This window comes from Ursus maritimus, unplaced genomic scaffold (assembly GCF_017311325.1).
Source record: "Ursus maritimus isolate PB19 unplaced genomic scaffold, ASM1731132v1 scaffold_10, whole genome shotgun sequence".
In the NCBI taxonomy this organism is placed as follows: domain Eukaryota; kingdom Metazoa; phylum Chordata; class Mammalia; order Carnivora; family Ursidae; genus Ursus; species Ursus maritimus.
In genome coordinates, this window is record NW_024423344.1 from 68,450,359 (window position 1) to 68,469,540 (window position 19,182).

General features: G+C 43.7%; 1 protein-coding gene across 5 annotated transcripts in view; it reads left to right on the plus strand.

The window, feature by feature from the left end:
- Window positions 1-13,395, plus strand: part of CLYBL (citramalyl-CoA lyase) — a 246,337-nt gene extending 232,942 nt beyond the window's left edge. For 2 of the 5 annotated variants that reach the window (XM_040624164.1, XM_008684999.2), the window contains exon 8: window positions 4,312-5,528. In XM_040624164.1, coding sequence (XP_040480098.1) covers window positions 4,312-4,407 — 96 coding nt within the window. In that variant the 3' untranslated portion in view covers window positions 4,408-5,528. Of the gene's footprint in view, window positions 1-4,311; window positions 5,529-7,823; window positions 8,201-12,539 lie in introns of those variants that run through there. The other 3 variants (XM_040624175.1, XM_040624181.1, XM_040624169.1) reach the window with 3 other exon arrangements.
- Window positions 13,396-19,182: the final 5,787 nt, after the last annotated feature.

Below are 19,182 nucleotides of genomic sequence, written 5' to 3' on the forward strand. Positions count from 1 at the left end.
AAAAAAAAAAAAAAAGAATACCTCAGTGGAGTATCATCCTCCCCCTTTTTTGAGGAGTAGGGAGGAACAGCTGATTTTGTGAGTAAGGCCCATGCTGGGCCTGCAAGATTTGAGCAAATAGAGGGCACAACAAAGATCCAGAAGAGAAATTTCCTAATGGTCAATGCTGACAAAAGTTTAGGAATTCACTGAGAACTGCTGTGAGGTAAATATTTCACCGAGCATTAGGCTTAGAGTCGTACGAGAGGAATGTCACCCTACAAAAGAAGGACTATGACAGCTCTACTCAAACGTTATCGTTTGTGCCAACAGAGCACCACCATCACTGGAATGCCAGAGAGAACTCCCTGAGCGCTCGGAGACGTTATTTGAAAACTAAAGAGTAGGGAAAGAATTAGATCAATTTGTGTTTCTAGTAAATTATCCTTTTAGTACTCTAGAGAAAAAATTCTCAAGTATTAAGTGCCAGAAATGTAAAATATATGAATATTTCCTCTAAATGTTTCCTGTGGATGATTACTATTGTCATCACCACCACCACCATCATCATGACTTCTGCTATTAAACTGTAAGTCACATTCATTTCTGTGAAGAGCTTCCAGGTCTGGCAGAATTCATGTTATCTCAATGCTTGTCTTACCAACGGGCAATAACTGAGTTGTTAGAAAAACTATAGCCTAAGAGTAATTGTTTTCTTTGCTATACGGATAACACGTATGCTAAGATGGTGTTGCCCTTCACTTCCAGGAGTCTGCAACCCTAAATATGTGTACAGTAAAATATGCCAAAGTGATTGACCAGTGATTTACTACAACAAATAACTCAATAGGTAACAGTTGAATAAGAGCCCACTGCGTACAGAGCTCCATGGCAGCTCTAGCCAGGAATGCATGATATGCGCTAGGAACACAGTATCATATCCACGTAAACAGTACGAACTGGCAAAAGTGACCCTGAGTGCACAAGAAGGGCACTCATTTCAGACCATCAGACCTCTCTGTGCTCATCACACTGGCCTTTTTTCTAATTCTTGCTGCATTTTATGGCACCTGCTTTTCTTCCCTGTCTCCTCCAGCACACTGCTCCTAGCGGGCAAGGATCAGGTCGGATCCATATCAAACTCAGCCTAATTATTTCTAAGCAGGGGAGCTAAAACACAGAACAGCTCCAACTCGAATGTGCTTTAGAATCCTGAGATGATTCCTGGCCAACCCTCCACCCCCAGCCTTCTGTATCAAACCGTATAGGATGGGGCCCTATATGCATTTTAACAAGCCACGTCCCCTAGTGTCCCCCTCAGATGATTCTGATCCAGTTGGTCAGGAAACCCACTCAGAAAACACTTTTCAATCTAGGGGTGCCTGGGTGGCTCAGTCGGTTAAGTATCCACCTTTGGCTCAGGTCACGATCCCAGGGTCCTGGGATGGAGCCCGGCATCGGGCTCCCTGCTCAGCAGGGATTCTGCTTCTCCCTCTTCCCCTGCCTCTCCCCCAGCTCATGCTCTTTCTCTCTCTCTTTCAAATAAATAAATAAAATCTTTAAAAAGAAAAGAAAAGAAAAAACACTTTTCAATCTATAAGCCTAGTGTATAAGCCTGGAGCACACCCTTTGGATCAGCTAGAGCTGGCTTTTATCCCAGTTCCATACTCAGTAGCTACAGGGCAGGCATGTGTAAGTTTAAGTCCTTTGTGCCCCAGTTCCCTCAGTTATAAAATGAGGATAGGTACAAAACGTTCAACAGAAACAAAATAGAATGGTGGCTGCCAGGGGCTTCCAGAGAGGGGACGGGGAGTAAATTGTTTAATGGGTACAGAGTTTCAGTTCTGGAGGATGAAACATTTCTGGAGATCTGTTGCACAGCAATGCAAATATACTTAACATTACTAAGTGTACATGTCAGAATGGTTAAGGTGATTAATTTTAAGCTATGTGTTTTTGCCACAATTAAAAAGAATTTTTTAAAAGAAATTTTTAGGGTTGCATAATAGTATCTACCTAATAGTGTTGTTACAAGCATTACATGAAATAAAGCATGTCAAGTCTCTGGCGCAGTCCCTGATCTAGCAACTGCTCAAAAAATTATAGCTATTATTGTTGTTGTAGTCCTGGTTGTTAAGGTAGTTAACTGTGAATAAGTTACTATTTAAAGGCATTTTAAACCAAATTATAGTCTGAATCTTCCAGCTGATGGAGGTTCTCTATACTTTTTGAAATGGTATGCCAATTTCTCAGGAAAGCACTGGGCTGTAAAATGGAAACTTATCTCTAATCATTCATTAAGGACTGTTTCAAACCCTCCCCACAAATCCAAGTAACATTTGACAAACTGCATTTTTCTAAATCCTAACCGACAGACCCATTCACATTTCACATGTAGAGCCTTATGTTAAAAACCCCAACCATATTATAGATGTTGAGCTTTGTTTTTCAGCTTAGGCTTAATGAAGGAAGCCAAGCAAACTCTGCCACTGTAAAAGAAAGAAATGATCTCCATGAAATATTTTGCATCTTTGATGTGCATGTGGAACCCAAAGCAGATTTGGGAAACATGGCATAAACCCAAGGCCATCATTTTGATTCTCTGTGCATCGTTTTGATTTCATGTGCATCTATTCTAATTTCATCTCTCCAGCCTATTATTTAAACCTTAGCAGGACAGATGTGCTGTTTTACAGGGCCATAATCCACTTGGTGGGCAGATAACCAGGAGGCCTTTGGTCTTCATCATTTACTCCAATAAGAAAACTAGACTATTGCCTTGTAAAACAGCATGAGTCCCCCACCCTGATTTCACATGCTATGCTAACCCACAGAACATCCTTGGAACTTCTAACTGAATTCATAAAATTCATCATGGTCACAGGGATGACCAAAATTCACTCTAGGCCGAGTGAAATTAGGCAAAAGTCCATCTAGAAATATAAATAGTAAAATGAGAGGGTTGGAAAATGACTTAAGGTATAGGATTTTAGGCCAGCACAGGTGCTCATGTGAATCAGATTTACCATTCTAAGGCCGAGAAGGTTAGGTACCCACTGGAGAAAACTCTAATCCCCAGTGCCTTTTAAATCTCTCTTGATTGAAAAATAAATTCCAAAGTCATTGCTAAGGATCCCCTGCCACTTTTTAAAATCTCCATTCTATGTGTAACTCTTGTAATTGTGGGAGATAAGGGTTTTCAGAGAAACCAGGAGACCCATCCAAGAACTTTTGAGTAATGACAACATTGTCTGTCAAGAGATGGTATTTTTGAGATTAGAAATGGGCAGCAGTATATACAGATGGACCATCAGCAAGGATTATGATTGCTCCCATCCACCAGCATCCTTGCCAACGGGTGGAAGGAAAGAGAAGAAGAGCTGTGATTGTAAACAGCAAGAAGAAGTGATTAAAAGAATGTAAATAACCAGACATTAGCTTCAGATTCTACGCATACTGCATTCTGTCCAGTTAATTTTTCTTTTTCTGATGCAGTGAAGACACTACCTTGTTACCTTAATATGGGGGTTTCTGATAAAGGCTTGAGGTTCCGATACCCAAGAATTAACTCCAGCTCTAACTTCTCCTAGTCACGCAACCTTAGAAAATCACCTAACTACACTGAGCCTCAGTTTCCTCATCTAGAACAGGACCTAGATCACATGACACATTCAATAGGTATTTGAAAAAGTTTATCCATAAAATGGGGATAAACCAGGAGATCTCAGATTCTTTCCAGACTCACCATTCAACAGACCTGTGACTTCTTTGTTACAGGCTCATGTCCCTTGTCACTCTAGTCCTCTTCTGCACATCTGTGCCAACAGAGGAATCTCTTTTTATTGCGTACAATCCTACCTTCATTTTCTCATCACATGATAGTGTTACCCCTCAATTATATTACAAGAAGGAAGCATTTTGCCATTAACCTGATCATACAGTTATTTTTTCAAACAACAATCAGTTACCAGAGCATATTACTATTTCTAAAGTTCTATGCAATATTTTAAAAACTATGTAAGGAAGTATTTGCATTTTCCTTCCATAGTTGTTTTCTGCTTGATTTCAAGAGTTAAATGAACAGTTTCAAATACCTTCTGTGTGATGCTTTTCCCCTCCATTAAAAAGCTGAAGGGTTTTTTTCTCCCCTCTTTAGGAGGAAAAAAATAAATCTTTCCCCTGTAATTTACTTTGGCTTTCTCAAAAGTTGGGTAGGAAAGCCAATGTAATTCAGGTAGACTCTAAAATGTTCTTGTTGTACAAGTATGCACAGAAAGGAAGCCTATAATTTCTGAACATTCTTTCAGGAAGTTTGTATTCTCTGTTTTCCAGGGAGCCTTTACTTTCCAAGGGAGTATGATCGACATGCCATTACTGAAGCAAGCCCAGAACATTGTTACGCTTGCCACATCCGTCAAGGAAAAATGATCTGTTAAATGAAGCTCTCATCAGGTGGGCTGAACATATACAGTGGGTTTCTTAAAGACAAACCATAATACTCAAGGCAACTTGTTAGTATGCCAGATTGGAACCTTTCTCCCATTTACAGTTCATGTTAATCACAATTTGTGTGTGTGTGTTATCTCACTGGCCAGTTATTCCTCTAAAAATGAACTTCTTCCTTTTTGGTTCCAAGCTTATGACTTTATTGCTCATTAATGTCTTACAGATACGCACTTATGATTTCACGGGGAGGTAAAATAGTGGAGAGAGATGGGCTGGGGGGATGTTAGGTTTTTAATGAAACAGATCTTTCTCGAATATGTATGCTCCCTTCACATTTCTCACGTTAGATGTTTCCCACATTGTTCATTACTCGATGCTGTAAATAATTTAAGGCCAGTCTTAAAAAATAGTCATTAAATGAAGGGGTTATGTTTATTTCACTAGAAATCTGATAAAATGAGAGATGGCATAGAAAAGTTAAGTATCGGATAGCTTCTAAAAATAAATCTTCAAAACTGATTTCTCTTAACCTCCACCTCCCAAAATGAAACATCCATACATTTGAATGGGTAGGTGAGAACTATGAAAGCCCTCATCCTGGGTGAATGCTTTGGGTCAACAGTTAACAGCAATTAAAAAAAAATGTGCAGAAACACAAGACCATCCATTCTCTCCCTTAATTTCCCCATTTAACTGTTTGCCATTGAGGCCACTTCCCCCTGTAAATGTATGGCCGGGACAGGGCCCCCTCAGCAATAAACTTGTAGCCTCTAAGAAGACACAATGCGGCAGAGCTGGTGCATATGGTCCCCTGCGAGATTTGCATCACATTAGAGATGCTGCTGCAGGTCATATGGGCGGTGTGGTTAACGGGCTTAGTAAAGCTGTTTTGAAGAGGTTAACCCAGCTTGTAGGAAGGGTAAATAAACATAACAACCAGCCATTCTTCCCTATTCAGCGTGTGCTCTTATACTGAAGGCTAAAGGGTATTGAAGCTGGGAAGGATCAACTTGTGTTTGCCAGAGGACGCCAATGAAATTTGAAACACCAACAATCAGAGATTTTGTTTCTGCTCCTCATTAAATCATGAGCTTTTGTGTTGAGACTCTGGACGACTGTTCTTTAAGAAATTAACAGAATGGGAAGTTTTAAACTCTACACCAACCTTTTCATGACCTACACAGCAGCAAAGCTGCTACTCTTAGACAAACACCGCGGGGAAGGCTGTTCTGTTTATTTAAATTTGTAAATAGAAAACAGTTGTTTTTTTATTTTCATTTTTCACCCCTCCTACGCCCTTGTTGTTTATTTCCTCCATGGCCCCTACTGTATGGCCCAGCCAGGGGTCTACTCTGCCCCTGCCTCTTCCAGTTCCTACAGGAAGTTGAGAGGGAAGTAGAGTTGAAGGTTATACAAGGAAGGGTGCCATGGAACTCAAGCCGAGTGGGAGAGGCCCACACACCGTCCTGCAACACCCGCCCACCCAGTGCACTGAAGGAAGGGGATGATTCAGTTCTGACAGGCAGGCAGGGAAGGAACTGGATCCAGGCAGGATGGTTCTGAGGAAACACATTCTTGAAACACCAACTAATAATCCCAGACCTGGGATCTGAGTAGACAGCTCTTAAGCAGGGATGGGATGTGCTAAGCTGGGGTCCTGGACTGCGTTGGCTGTGGGTCTCCTCTCCTCTGTGCACCCCTCTCTCTAGCCCCTCATGAGAGCATTGTCACTCTTCACCTTGGTCGTCCTGTGCTGCCCCCAAGTTAGCTGGAAAGGAAGGTAGGAGCTAGCCCCATCCTCACATGGGGCGGCTGGAAGGAGGAGGATGGCATCTCAGCCAATGTGGGAAGACCGGCCTCCCGTCAGACTGGGCTTCAGGCCTGCAGACAGGGGCAGCGGGCAACAGTCACAGGAGAGGCAGCACCCACCACCACCACTGTTGTCGCAGCTGTGTGTCGTAGGCTGGCAGCCAGGTGTGCACTGGGGTGATCCAGGACGGTAGACCTGGTTCAGACCCCTCTGCTCAGAACACACAGACACAGGGGGACTGCTCAGAAGGCAGAAAGCAAAGGGAGGCCTCATCTCATCCTGACCTGTCCCTTACACACACCTCCTCCTCAGGGTGTTAGAACTAGCCTACACAGCGCCTGTCTTACAAGAAAATAAAAGCCTTCCTTCTTTCTTCCCTACAGGCAGCCCCCACTTCAACCCAACTGCCCTTTCCCATTCTTGTGTGTTGGTGCAGTTAACCGGTGGAGGCTTTGACAGGATGAAAGGGCAGGCATCTCTCCACCCCAGTTACACAGGCAGCCCCCAAACCCTAAGGTAGACCTCCTCAGGCCAGGGGCTCACTGAGAGCCAAGCCCTCCCTCTGAGGGAACCTCAGATGCCGGGGTGAAAGCATTGGGACCTCGGGAAAAGCAGTCCACTTAGTAAGGTCTCTGGGTGGTGCTGAGAGCCTGGACTTGGCTAGGACTCCCCACCCCCATGACCAACAGACCCGTGGATTCCTAGATCCCCTACAATGTGGGACTGACTGGTCACCACATCTTTACCTGACACCCAGATGTCGCATTTATGATCTTCCTCGTAACCCTGTGTTCCCAATTATGGTAAAATCATGAGACTAGGACCCACTAGAGCCAAAAATCTGGACCAGTCTGCTCTGGTCCACTCTGAGCAGAAACCCTAAACGAGGGCCCCAGAAGAGGGTTTAGTTAGGGTCAGAGATCCTGGGCTCCAGGATCCAGAATTCCTCCAGCTAGCAATGGACTACAAGAAGAGGAGATCGCAGCCATTTGATTAATTAAAAACCATACCTGTTTATATTTTGTGTAGCTCATCACAAGCTGCTTCGCCATATCACCCCCTTGTTATTAATTCTTGGGGGCTAAATTATGGGTAACACTATTAAAACATTATCAGAACTAATGAGAAACAATTACTTAGAAAATGAGCCAGGACAAGATTGAGTTGAGAACATCAGTGGTGATCACTGTAGATTAGTTTAATAAATCATCAGGTGCAGGGCAGGACTGACTGTATGTATGCAAAGCCCTGTCACGGGAAAATGAAATTGAGATTTTTTTTTGCATAATTTTTTCATTAATCTCAATAGGACCCGTGTGGTGTAGATTGTTTTATTCCCCTAATACCTTGCCTGAGGGGGGGTGCCCAATAATGTCTTCATTGTTTTACTGAGGTCTTAATGACAATCTGTGACAACCTCATTTTAATGTATAGAGGATTATATCAGTACAATCATGTTTTATTGAAATGGTGAGGGGAAACTCCAGTGGAGTCAGGCACTGTCTGTGAGCACAAGTTGGGAATTTCCCAGGCATCTGGGTGCAGTTCCCTTCAGATTTCCAAGTATTGAACCGCTGGCTGCCCTTAGGTCTGCTTCTCCAGGGACAGGCTGGGAAAAGCTGCCTCAAGAAGACTTCACCGTCACCGCCTCCTATTTGAATTTGAAAGTAGCTCGTTGCTTGCCATATTTTGCTGGGCAAATGGAACAGACCATGTAGGTTTGTGTTTTTTGTTTTGTTGGTTTTTTTTTTTTTTCCTTTTCTAAAATATACCTGTTATCATCTTTAACACATCAACCCCTGAATAGTTCTGCCCCTGTTGGGAAAACTGACCTTCACTGGAGACGTTATATTTTCTAACGATGTCTTAAGAGGATAAAAAAAGAATACATGCTTTTTAATTTGAAGGACGTTCTGGTTTTATGGTTTCCGTTCACCTTGGAAAGCTAACTGTCGTCCGTTTTTGTTTTTATTTTTATCTCTAGTACTTGGAAGGCAATTGATCCTACAAAACAGGTTATAAGATTACCAGCAGGATCTTGTGCATATTAATGCCGGGGAGGGGCACCGAACCGGTCTGTCACCGCGGAGTTTATGCCCCAGGCTCCGGGACACCGTCCTCCCAGCCCAGAGACCCTCCCCCGCGAAGTTTTCACATTGCAATTTCGGGGGAAAGTGGAGGAAAGTAATTAGAACAGCTCAACACTTAAATGTTAAAACTTTAATCTTCCTTTCGCGCTTTATTTTAAATCAGGGCGGGGGTGGAGGGCGAAGAGAGCGAACAAAATGGCAAAGAAATTAACTTTAAAATACCTAACTTAGTACCTGAAGGCTTGCGCCGTGGTACCGGGCAGCTTTTTGCTGTACTGTGATGGGTGATTGTGGATGTTGGTAGTGGTAGTTTGTTTACATTCCAGCAATTATATGGCAGCATATTTCCTTCCGAATCGGTTAAGAATTGCCAACGACATAAAGTGATGTGTTTGGAAAGGAACTGAAATCGTCGTTAGCGCCTTTTGTGGTCCTTTGCTGTCGATCCGACCCCGTTCCAGCTAAGCGGACTGAAGCCTGCAGATTTTTTTATTTAAAAAAACAAAAAACAAAAACTGTTTACAAGTCTTGTAAAAGACAAGGGATTTGTCGCTCGCGCCCTTTCTTTTTAAATTTTTAAGTGAACGGCTCGGTGTTTGCTTCTTCCGACGGGAAGGGCTCGGCGAGCCCGGGCAGCGCGCCCCGTCGCAAGGACGTGCGCCTGCGGGGCCGGGACACGCGGAGCCGGCGTCCCCAGCCACCCTCGCTTCCCGAAGACCGAGAGCTGCCGGCGGCGCGCGAGGACACCTGAACGCGGATACTGGCGGCCCCGGAGGCACCGCGCGCGCCCTCCCGAGGCGCGCCGTCCCTTCCCGGCGGGGCGCGGCCTGGATCGGAGGAGCCCAGTGGGCCGGGACTGCGGGCCTCGCCCGCCCGCCCGCCGCGGGCCGCCCGGAGCCCGCGAGCCTGTCGCGCAGCTCCGCTGTAATGGTGGCAGATCAAAGGCTGCCCCGTGTCCCCGCGGAGCCCGGGACAATCCCGCGCCTTTGTGAGCTGTTGCTAGGAGCCGGAGAAACTAAGGGAAAGTGTCAGGAGCATGTTAATCAGACTCGTTACAGTGTAACAATAACGTCTCTCTCGGGTCTCCCAGGCCCCCAGCACCCCTGGCGCACCCCGCGCACAGGCCCGACACCTGCGCGGGGTCCTCGCGCCTACCCTGGGGACCGGCCGACCCTATGTCCCTCCAGCCCCGAAGTCAGCGCCTGGGCCGGGCGCAAGGACGAGCCCTAGGGACCCTGCAAGCGACTGGCCCATCTCCTGGGCCCAGATCTCCTTGACCAGACCCCCGCGCGCCCTTAGTCTGTCAGGCTCGAATCCGGATTCGTGGCCAGAGGGACCTGCGGAGGATTCGGGTCCCGCTGCTTTTAGTCATTGAGTTGAATTTCCCACGATATTCTAACACGGTATTAGAATCAAGAGAAAAATGAGCATTCCATTTTAGATTGCTTTTTGCTTGAGTTTCTTCAAAAGATTCAAAAACCAACTTTGCCAATTTCCCTCTCAAATCCATAGAGGATACTATAAGTGATAATAACGAGTTTAAAAACAAAACAAACAAGAAAACTTTCCCGAAAGTAAAGATTTCTCTGAACTTTTTTGAGAGGATCCATTCATTCGTTTATTCATTCAACAAACATCTGTTGAGCCTGACCCAGTGCCAAACAGCTAGCTAGTATGGAAGTCGTAGGACTGGTTCCGGATGCACTTTTCTTTCAAAATTAAAACGCACTTGTGTGAAGTCAAAGGAAGAGCAAAGGCGTAAAATAATGTCAAATGCGGCAACCAAAAGTGCCATTGACTATAGCAGTGATAGTAACAAGAGAGGTGCGGATTAAGAATTTAAAACGTTTGAAAAACTACACACCATATGCTTGGAAAACCAGCCACTTTTTTCACCTATTTTATCTCCTTCTCCCCTCCTCTTTTGGTCTCTGGGAGCTCGGCCAGGCTGCAGTTCTGAAGCCGGAAGTCCTGCCTGAAGTCTGAAGAGTAAAGTCAGTTTGTAGACAGCCTGTCAGACTTATTAAGGGAACAAACACTCATTCTTGTCCCATTCTCCCCTTGGCCATACACAGGGAATTGGAAAGCTGTGCTTCGGCTTAGGACAGAATTTGGCCAACCGGAGGCGCCTTTCTCCAGTATGAGCTCTTGTTCAGGAACCAAGGAAGTTCCCTTGGTTTAAATGCTGAACCTTAAGTCAAAGACAAAGTTTTCTATTTATCAGAAAGGATAGAAAACTCACCCTCGATCACCTGTGCCTATTGACCCAGAGGGAGCCCTGTAACTATGTTAGACTTCTCCATTGGTCAAAATCAATTTCTCACACTGTGTGTGCAACATGTAAACATATAGAAAACTGGTCCCAGAGGTTACTCTAAGCCCTGGAAAGAATTTTCAAGATTCCCTTCATTACATGTTGTGAGAGAGCTGATAGGGGAGAAATTCAGTGACAAGAAACTGGATTTGTTTTTTGTTTTTTTTTGTTTTTTGTTTTTTTTTTTTTTTGGTCTACCTAATGCCTCGTAGCTGGTTTGGCTGCGTTCTGTTTTGTTTTGAAACAATGAATAAATTGCCTTAGTTATTCAGACACAGTAAAAGAATCAAGAGAAAAATGAACATTCCATTTCAGATAGCCTTGTGGTGGAGAGTTTCTTCAGAAGACTACACACTCTAGGCATGTGGCTTAATTTTTTTTTAATGGGCTCTTTTGAGTTCCATGGAAGGAAGAACGTAAAAACTAACATGAATTTCTGGCTTAGATTCTCCAGGAAAGCTGTGTTAATAATCCGAACTCCCAAATGAGGAAAGGAGCACCCCCGTTTCCTCCAGTGGATCTCCAGGGACTGGAATTCATGCAGTGACTTCTGGGGGGCCGGGGTGGGGGGGAACTCTGAGATGCATCTCCCAGTCTGGCTTGAGGGAGCTCCCACAGCCAGCAGCCCCACTGGCATTTCCACACCAGTGCCACATCACCTCTGCCAAAGGACTCTGGCCACTTGCAGCCAGACTAGGACTGGCTGCATCTCCTGACCCTCTTCTGCAAAGCCTATGCATAAGCTGCAACCCCTTCCTCTTGGTCACACCCAACAAATTCCTAGCCATTCTTCAAGACATACCGTGGAGGTCACATCTGTGAGGTCTCCCCAACTCCCCACAGATGATTTGCTGACCCTCCCCAGTCCTTCCATTGCACTGGATCAGATGGCTGCTGTTCTGTGTGTGTGTCCCCCAAAGAGTGTGGATGCCCTGAATACTGGACATTGCCATGCATCTCCACATCCCTCTCCTGCTCATCTCTCACCCCCAAAAAGAGTTCGCTGCAAGCGTGTTCATTCGAATTAGGAACAGAGTCTTTCCTCCATCAGACACTTAGGTTCTAATCCTGGCTTTCCGATGACCAGGTTGTGTTACATTCAGACAAGTCATTTATTCCCTCGGAGTATCAGTTTTTTCAACTAGAATAATAAGACCTAACTCTAAGCATTGCTGTGAGGAGACAGTGGCATGGAAATGTACCACCCGGGTGCCCCTTCCACCGTCCCCACTCGCTCGCTCAGCCGGCCGGGACAGGGAGGTCAGCAGACAGCCTCCAGCTGTCAGCTCCTCCTTCAGCATCTGCCTCAGCTGCAGACAGCTGCCCAGGGTCTCAGCCTTTTCAAGGCAGCCTGCATCCAGTGATGTGTAGGTTTTACCATGATTTAAAAAAATAACCTTTAAAGAAGAATGAATGCCAAATAAATATAAATAAATAAATAAATAAATAAATAAATATGGTACTTTTTAGAAAATACTAGCATCATGCTTGGTTTGGTGCACAGCAGGCATTCAGGAAAGGTTAAATAATTTCCATCCCGGTGCTGAACCTGGGCTGCAGTCCAGGACAGGAACCCACCCCCACCACCCCCTCCCCTGCAGCAAAGCTGGCTGGAAAATGAATTTCTATCAGGTGAACCCCATTTTCTCATTCGCTTTTATTGGCCGGTGAAGGGTATGTCCTCTCAGGAGAACATATTGGTGGGACCGATCCCTGGACATGCTGGGCGTGGTGGCACACTCCCAACAGCCATGCCCATTCCAGGGGAGCTTTGTGGCTCTCTTGTTGTTGTTCAGAACCTCCTAGTCCCATTCCTGGACCATGGAAATTGTTCTCACTATAGAGCTGTTCTGACTACAAATTCATGTTATCATTCTTTCCAACCACCCTGATTTTGTAGAGGACACCGGAGCTCCAGAAGATTATGCAGTACCGATTCCTGGCTGAAGGGGGCTCCATTCCCATAGAAAAAATGCAATGTGAGTATGCCTCCTGGAGTTGTGCAAATATTGGCCCTTTCAGTGGACTTGCTCAAGGTCACACAGCTGGCAAAACCAAGCCTACAACAAATGTCTCAAACTTAAACCACTAAACCACACAGCTCCACACACAAGAACTCCTCAGATTTCTGGTTTTACATTAAGTTCCCCACTAAGGAAGTTCCAAATAAATTTTTTGAAACAATGAGAAAATAGCTGAAACCTCTTTTTCATTTTTTTAAGTAGGCTCCATGCCCAACATGGGGCTTGAATTCAGAACCGCGAGATCAAGAATCACACACACCACCGACAGAGCCAGCCAGGGGCCCCTGCAACCTCGTTTTCAATGACTGCCTCCCTCAGACACAATGCCTGACCTAGCAAAGATACTTGAGCCCATCGCAACTGAAACAGCTGCGCATCAGACGCAGTCAGGAAGCTCCACCACCAGGCAAATGCCACCTTGAAGTGGGCCTCCATGGCCCCCTGGCTCCTGTAGGCCCTGGATCACTCCCTAGACCAAACTTTTGCGTGACTGCCCACTGAGGACTGGTCTAAGTGGCTGGAGGATGTCTTGGGTGGTCTAAAGAAAGGAATCCCAGTGGAGGGATGAAGGAGCAGGATGTAGCCCTCAAAGACAGAGGGTGTACTCACCAAGCCGTATTAGCTCTCTGGGCCTCCTCTTGGCTCTGGACTCACTGCTTCAGCCCTCCTCCTTGCCCTTCATTCTCTGTCTCTTCTCCCCTCTCTAGTCCCTGTGTCTGCTGTTGGTCTGCTTCCACTTCCCTTTTCCTTAGAGTCTCACTTCCCTTCCTCCCCTTGCCATTCCAAATGCAAAATCAACAAATACAGGAAAGAAAACAAAATGGGGTAAAAAAATTTTTTTTCTAATTCTGTGTCCATGTTTTGGAAGTAAATCTAGCATCTTCAATCGCAAGCTGCTTGCAGGCTGCTCCATAGTCCTTCATTTACTGTGAACTTGGCACAGGAAGTATATTAGCCCATTTTACTGCAGAGAGCCCGAGTGCAGAGGACAGCTAATATTGTACTTTGGGAATCAAAGTAGAAATGCCAATGAGGCTGCTAATTATTCAGTAAATTAAATATTGCTGCCAAAACTGCTATTCCTAATGTCCTGCATTTGGTCATGCTGTCCTAATGCAAAGGCAACATTCAGATTCTATTTAAGCAATAAAGATAGGGATCCTGAATTACTGGTTCTTTATGTTTTAGTAGAAATTATTTGAGTATGCAGCCTGAAATTCATGATACTTACAAGTGACACAGTTCAAGGACGTAAAATTTGATTTCTAACGTATTCTTAACCATATTCCTTTTGGGGGTGGGGAGGGGAACATTACCAGAGAAGTAGCAATAAGTGATTATTTACAAAAACAGATATTTTCAAATTATGATAAACATTCCATTTTAGATAACTAAGGATGTGACCCCCCAAAATAATTTTTTACAACTTTGCTTTGTAAAAACCTTTTTAAAAAATCAATTAGTCTTTGTGTCATCTAAGGAATTTTAAATTGTGAAATATATTTATGAGAATATTTAAGGTAAATATTTCCAAAATAAGTAGCAAATGAATGGGCCATGAATTTGCATGCACTGCCTCTGAAAACGAGAACATTTTAAAATGGTTTGTTCAAACGGAGCCATTGGTCTTTTTCCTTCCTTCTCAAAGAGCATATGTGTTAGATTAGTACTCAGAAAAGACTGTGTTTTCATAGCCTCCGGTGCTGCATTTATAAAAATCATGATGATTTTAGGACTGCACCTTCATTTTTTTGAATTTTCAAAACTTGTCCCTTTTTACTCTTTTATTTTCTTTCAACAAAACAAAGACCGAAGAACCCTTTAAGAAATTTTATACATTCCCACAGAGTCCCAGTTTGTTGACCTTCAGGCCACAGAGTAAAACCTTTCTTTTAAGTCAAGCATTCCCCATTGGGAAGCGCTCCAGCTTTTTCTTTTTATGAGGAATTTTAACTGCTGGACTTAATTTAATTATTGTATTTTGTACATACTCCCAGAAGCCCCAGGGCATGAGCTTTACTTTTTTTTCAAAACTTTCAAATGAATCTTTAGAAATGCACATTTCTGATGGTAATGTTCCTTCTTTCACTGTATTTCTAATCTAAATACCAAACTTGGACCTGTCTGTTTCCTGACTTATTCATGGAGAGGTTTCAGCCTGGCATCTCTTTGCCACAGATACACTTGTGAGTAGACAAGTAAGGATGTGATTATTTGAGCCCTTAGTGTGGGTGCCTGGGCTTTATAACAACAAAATAAAAACCATCTCTAGCTGAACGACATTTTAAAAACTTGATGGTTCGGGGAATGTAGTCTTCAATAAGAACGGTTCCTAAGTGGACATTGCCTTGAAATCAGTAGCATGCTGGCCCCATGGCTGCAGTCGGCCACCATCTGTCCTTTTAGTGTCTATGAGATACTTCCCCCTCCCCCAACATCAACTGCTCCTCCCTGATCCCAGCAGAGGCTCATGTGCGAACACACACTCACGCATAGGGAGTTGTCATCCCAAGCTAACAGCAAAGATTCAATATCTTCATTTCTCCTCTAATTTTATCCATAAACATTTCATTGGATCCTTCTGATTTCCAAATCAAAAACTTTGACCACATCTTGACTCTCAAAGGTGAAAAATAATTTTTTTTGGTAATTGCCTTAAAACTTATTTAAGAATGCTGAAATGTAGGGCAAACACAAATTTTCAAAATTCATAACATCTGCCCAAAATACCTCATGGGGTTGAGGTTGGGTCAGTTATGAAGTAAGTTTCATTTTAGGATTTCTGAGACCTCTGATTTTGGGAAGATGTTTTTAAGCAGAATGCTCTGTGAAATGAACCTGATTTTCTTATTGACTTTGATTTAAATTTTAAAATTATAGAAATCATGGCATTTAGGTGCCAGAGAAGGACTTTAGAGATCATCTAGGCCAACGGTTCTCAACCCTGGCTGCACATTAGAATTACCTGGTGGGCATTTAATAAATACCAATGTCTGGGCCCCAATGAGACTCATTAAATCAGACTCTGGCCTGATCTGTCATTTTGCAGATTAAAAGAAAAACAACCAAGCAAAACTGAAAGATTAAATGTGGCTTTTACATTAGGGGTCTAAGTCTAATTATGCTGTAACATAGTTTGGGAACTCCTAGCCAGGCTAAACTTTAGAAGTGAACTTACTTATAAGTAAGTAACAAGTAAGTTTCCATAATTCTGTTTAGGGCCACATTAATTATAAAATAGTTGACTGATTCCTCCCATGTGACATACTTTCTAGTGTTATACACATTCACATCCCTGACTGATTCACAGAAGAGGCTGGTAGAGAATCATAGTCTTAAAATGTCTTAAACTTAATTTTTAAAACAAGGTACACTTATGTGGATGGCTACCTTCCTGTACATTTTACTTAAAAGTTTGACCTCTTCAGTGGCAGCATCATACTTCATGACTAATATTCTGCAGTTTTTAAACATACATTTAAAACATACGGGCAAAAAGCAATATTTGTCCCAGTGTCATCTGAAGATCTCAAAACACTTTAATTTTACATTGTACAGTGTTTATAGAAATTGAGCCAGGAATGTCAAGTGACAACTCATCTGAGAGAGTCCCACAGTCCCCGAAGGCAGGAGTGAGCTTAGCCAGCATCTCTGAAGGCCCCAAGAGAGCAAGAGAGGCCATGCTGAGCAGGGGGGCTGAAGCCCGGGGCTCAGCAGGCCTCTGAGCCATCTTTGTAAACATTTGCCCTCACCGGCCTCCCCCAAGAACGTCACCTCCTTCACCTTTCCCGCTCCCCCTAATCTGCCTCCTTCTCCCCTTTTCCCATCAGGGATGGTAAGCTCACAGGTCACAAAGGGAAGGGGAGAGCCCAGTCTTTTTTGACTTGAGGTCCTGGTCCTCTCTGGCAAGGACCTCCCGGGAGAGAGCCACGAGGCTTTGATCTCAGTTATTTGCCTTGGGCTAAAAGACCTCTGGTTGGCCACTCCTCCAGGATCCTAATAAGGCCAGGACCTGGGATCACAGATGCAAACCTTTTTTTTTTTTTTTTTTTTTTTTTTTTAACTGAAGGGAACACTGAGGTGCCGTGATTCAAGCTATAGCGTTGCTAGGAGAGGGTAGGTTAAGGTTTGGCAGACTGAGATAGAACAGTTCATTGATCCACCCCTCCAAAAGGTATTTATTGAGCTTCTATGATGTGCCTGTGATAAGTGATGTCACTGAGTTTGTGATGGCTAGGAGGGTAATCCTAGAGATGGCCATAAGTCCTCTATGGTCCAGGAGTTTCTGTTAGGAGTGAAAGCAGGGTGGGCAGTTGAGACCTTTCTTATTCTGGTTTGCCCTACCCCCATTCTGTTCTAACTACTCTTTATTATCCCTTATAACAAACATGCAGATTAACCAAGCAAGCACCTAGCTCCAGGTCTGAAACCAAAAAAGAGAATAAAAAGGAGGAAACCTACAAGTCTCTTACAGGTAAATGCTGCATGCAGCCATAAATATGAATGTTTATAAAAAGACTAAAATTTTTTCATGGGAAGGAGAACTACTGAAAGCAATATGTTTTTGCCTATCAAATGAGTCAATCGTTTTATGAGTGTTAAGCTCTGGGGCCAACACTCACGTGGCTGGTGGCCGTGTGACCCGTGCAGCCCGCCTGGAAAATACTGGACAGTGTGTACCAATGGATTTGTCATCATTTTATTTTACCTTTTAAATCTAGATCTGGGGATTTATCCTAAGGAAATTTTGTGATCCCAAATGTAGAAAAAGCCTCATGCACAAAGACTACTTGATTTACACTTGTATCATTTAAATTATTGAGGTGTGGTTTAAGTAAACCATGAGACGTTTGTTTGATGGACTATTAGGCAGCCATGAAAGCTGGTGTTTCTAAAGAAAATACGGAAGGGCTTTTAATGTAAAGTTAGGTTCAAAAACAGATACCAAGCTCCATATGCAGAGTCTGGAGATGGACTCCTTGGCTCTCCCACTAATTATCTACTGCTGGTACTTAACTCCCTGTGCCTCAGTTTTATTATCTGTGAAATGGGGGTAATAATAATAGCTACCTCATAGGTTGATAGGAAACTTAAATGAGATAAGACATATAAAGAACAGGACCCAACATATAGTAGGCCCTCAACAAATGTTAGCTGCTATTATTATTACAATGCAATTACAACCATGTTAAAAAGTAATCACATCAGAAGAAAATATACCAAAATGTTAGCAATTACTGTGGATGACGAGATTCTTCTTTTTCCATTTTTGTATTTCCAAATTTTTCATTAAATACATATCAAATTTTGGGGGTGTCTGGCTGGCTCAGTCAGTGGAGTGTGCAACTCTTGCTTCCTGGGTCATGAGTTCGAGCCCCACATGGGGTGAAGAGATTACTTAAAAATAAAACCTTAAAAAACATGTATGTCAAATTTTTAAAAACTCAGTTGGAGCTAATTACAAATACAGATCTATTGAAACACTGCTTTTGATCATTATATTGGGTCACACCAAGAAGACCCTGAAAAGAGAGGCCCGAGCAGGTAGTCTTCACATGACCAGAAACATCCTGCTGCCAGGACTCTGGGCAAGGGCTTCCAAGGGGCTCCTTCTGACTTGGCCACCACGGCCACTTCTCATCACAGGGAGGACGGGCTCAGCTGTGCTGGGTGGTGGAAGGCCACCCAAGATTTGCAAGAAAGTACCTGAGTCCCAGTCCCCACTCTGGCACCCACTCCCTCTGGGGGCTTGGAAGACCCTTTTCCTTCTGTATAAGGAAGGATCTCTGATGCATTTAGCAACTTCAGAGGAGAAAAACTTGAGGGAAAGCTTGAGGGAATTTTTGAAATACTGCCTCGGAGAGAGAAGAAGGGATTCTGAAAACTGAAATACTCCACTCCAGCTCTCCTTCTTCCAGGGCGGAGGGCCCATCTGCTCTGTTTACACACCTGGACCTGGTGTGAAGGGCGGTTTAGAGGAGGTGGCTCCCTGGCCATTTGTGGAATCATTCCTGCTTCCAAGCAGCACGCTACAGGCAGGCCTTCAAAGAAATACCAGAAGCCAAGTGTACTATCTGTCATCACTTAGTAATGCTTGAAGCTTGTCATATAACAAAAGGGGAAGAAACGACCCTAGCTTGCATTGTGGGAGCCCGATGATTCTTCCATCAGCTCCACACCGAAAGGGCTTTCTCTTAACTGTAAGTATGAGATCTGACTAATATGGGCAGCCAATGCCTTTGGTAAGTAAAATTGGAATAAAATAATGGTTTGCAACTTTATTACATCTCACACTATGATAAAGGAAGGAATGGATAAGTTGCAGTGACAGGGAACCATGTGGGGTTTTTTGTGAAAGACAGATGTGTCCCATTTAAAAAATGGCAACATCATTTTTCTACACATACCCTTGTGAGGTAGGAATTAAAACTACAGAGACAGAAGGCGTATCTACTTGTTCGTTCCTGGCATCCAGCATGGTGCTGTCTCTTAATAAATTTTTGTTCAGTGAATCAATGA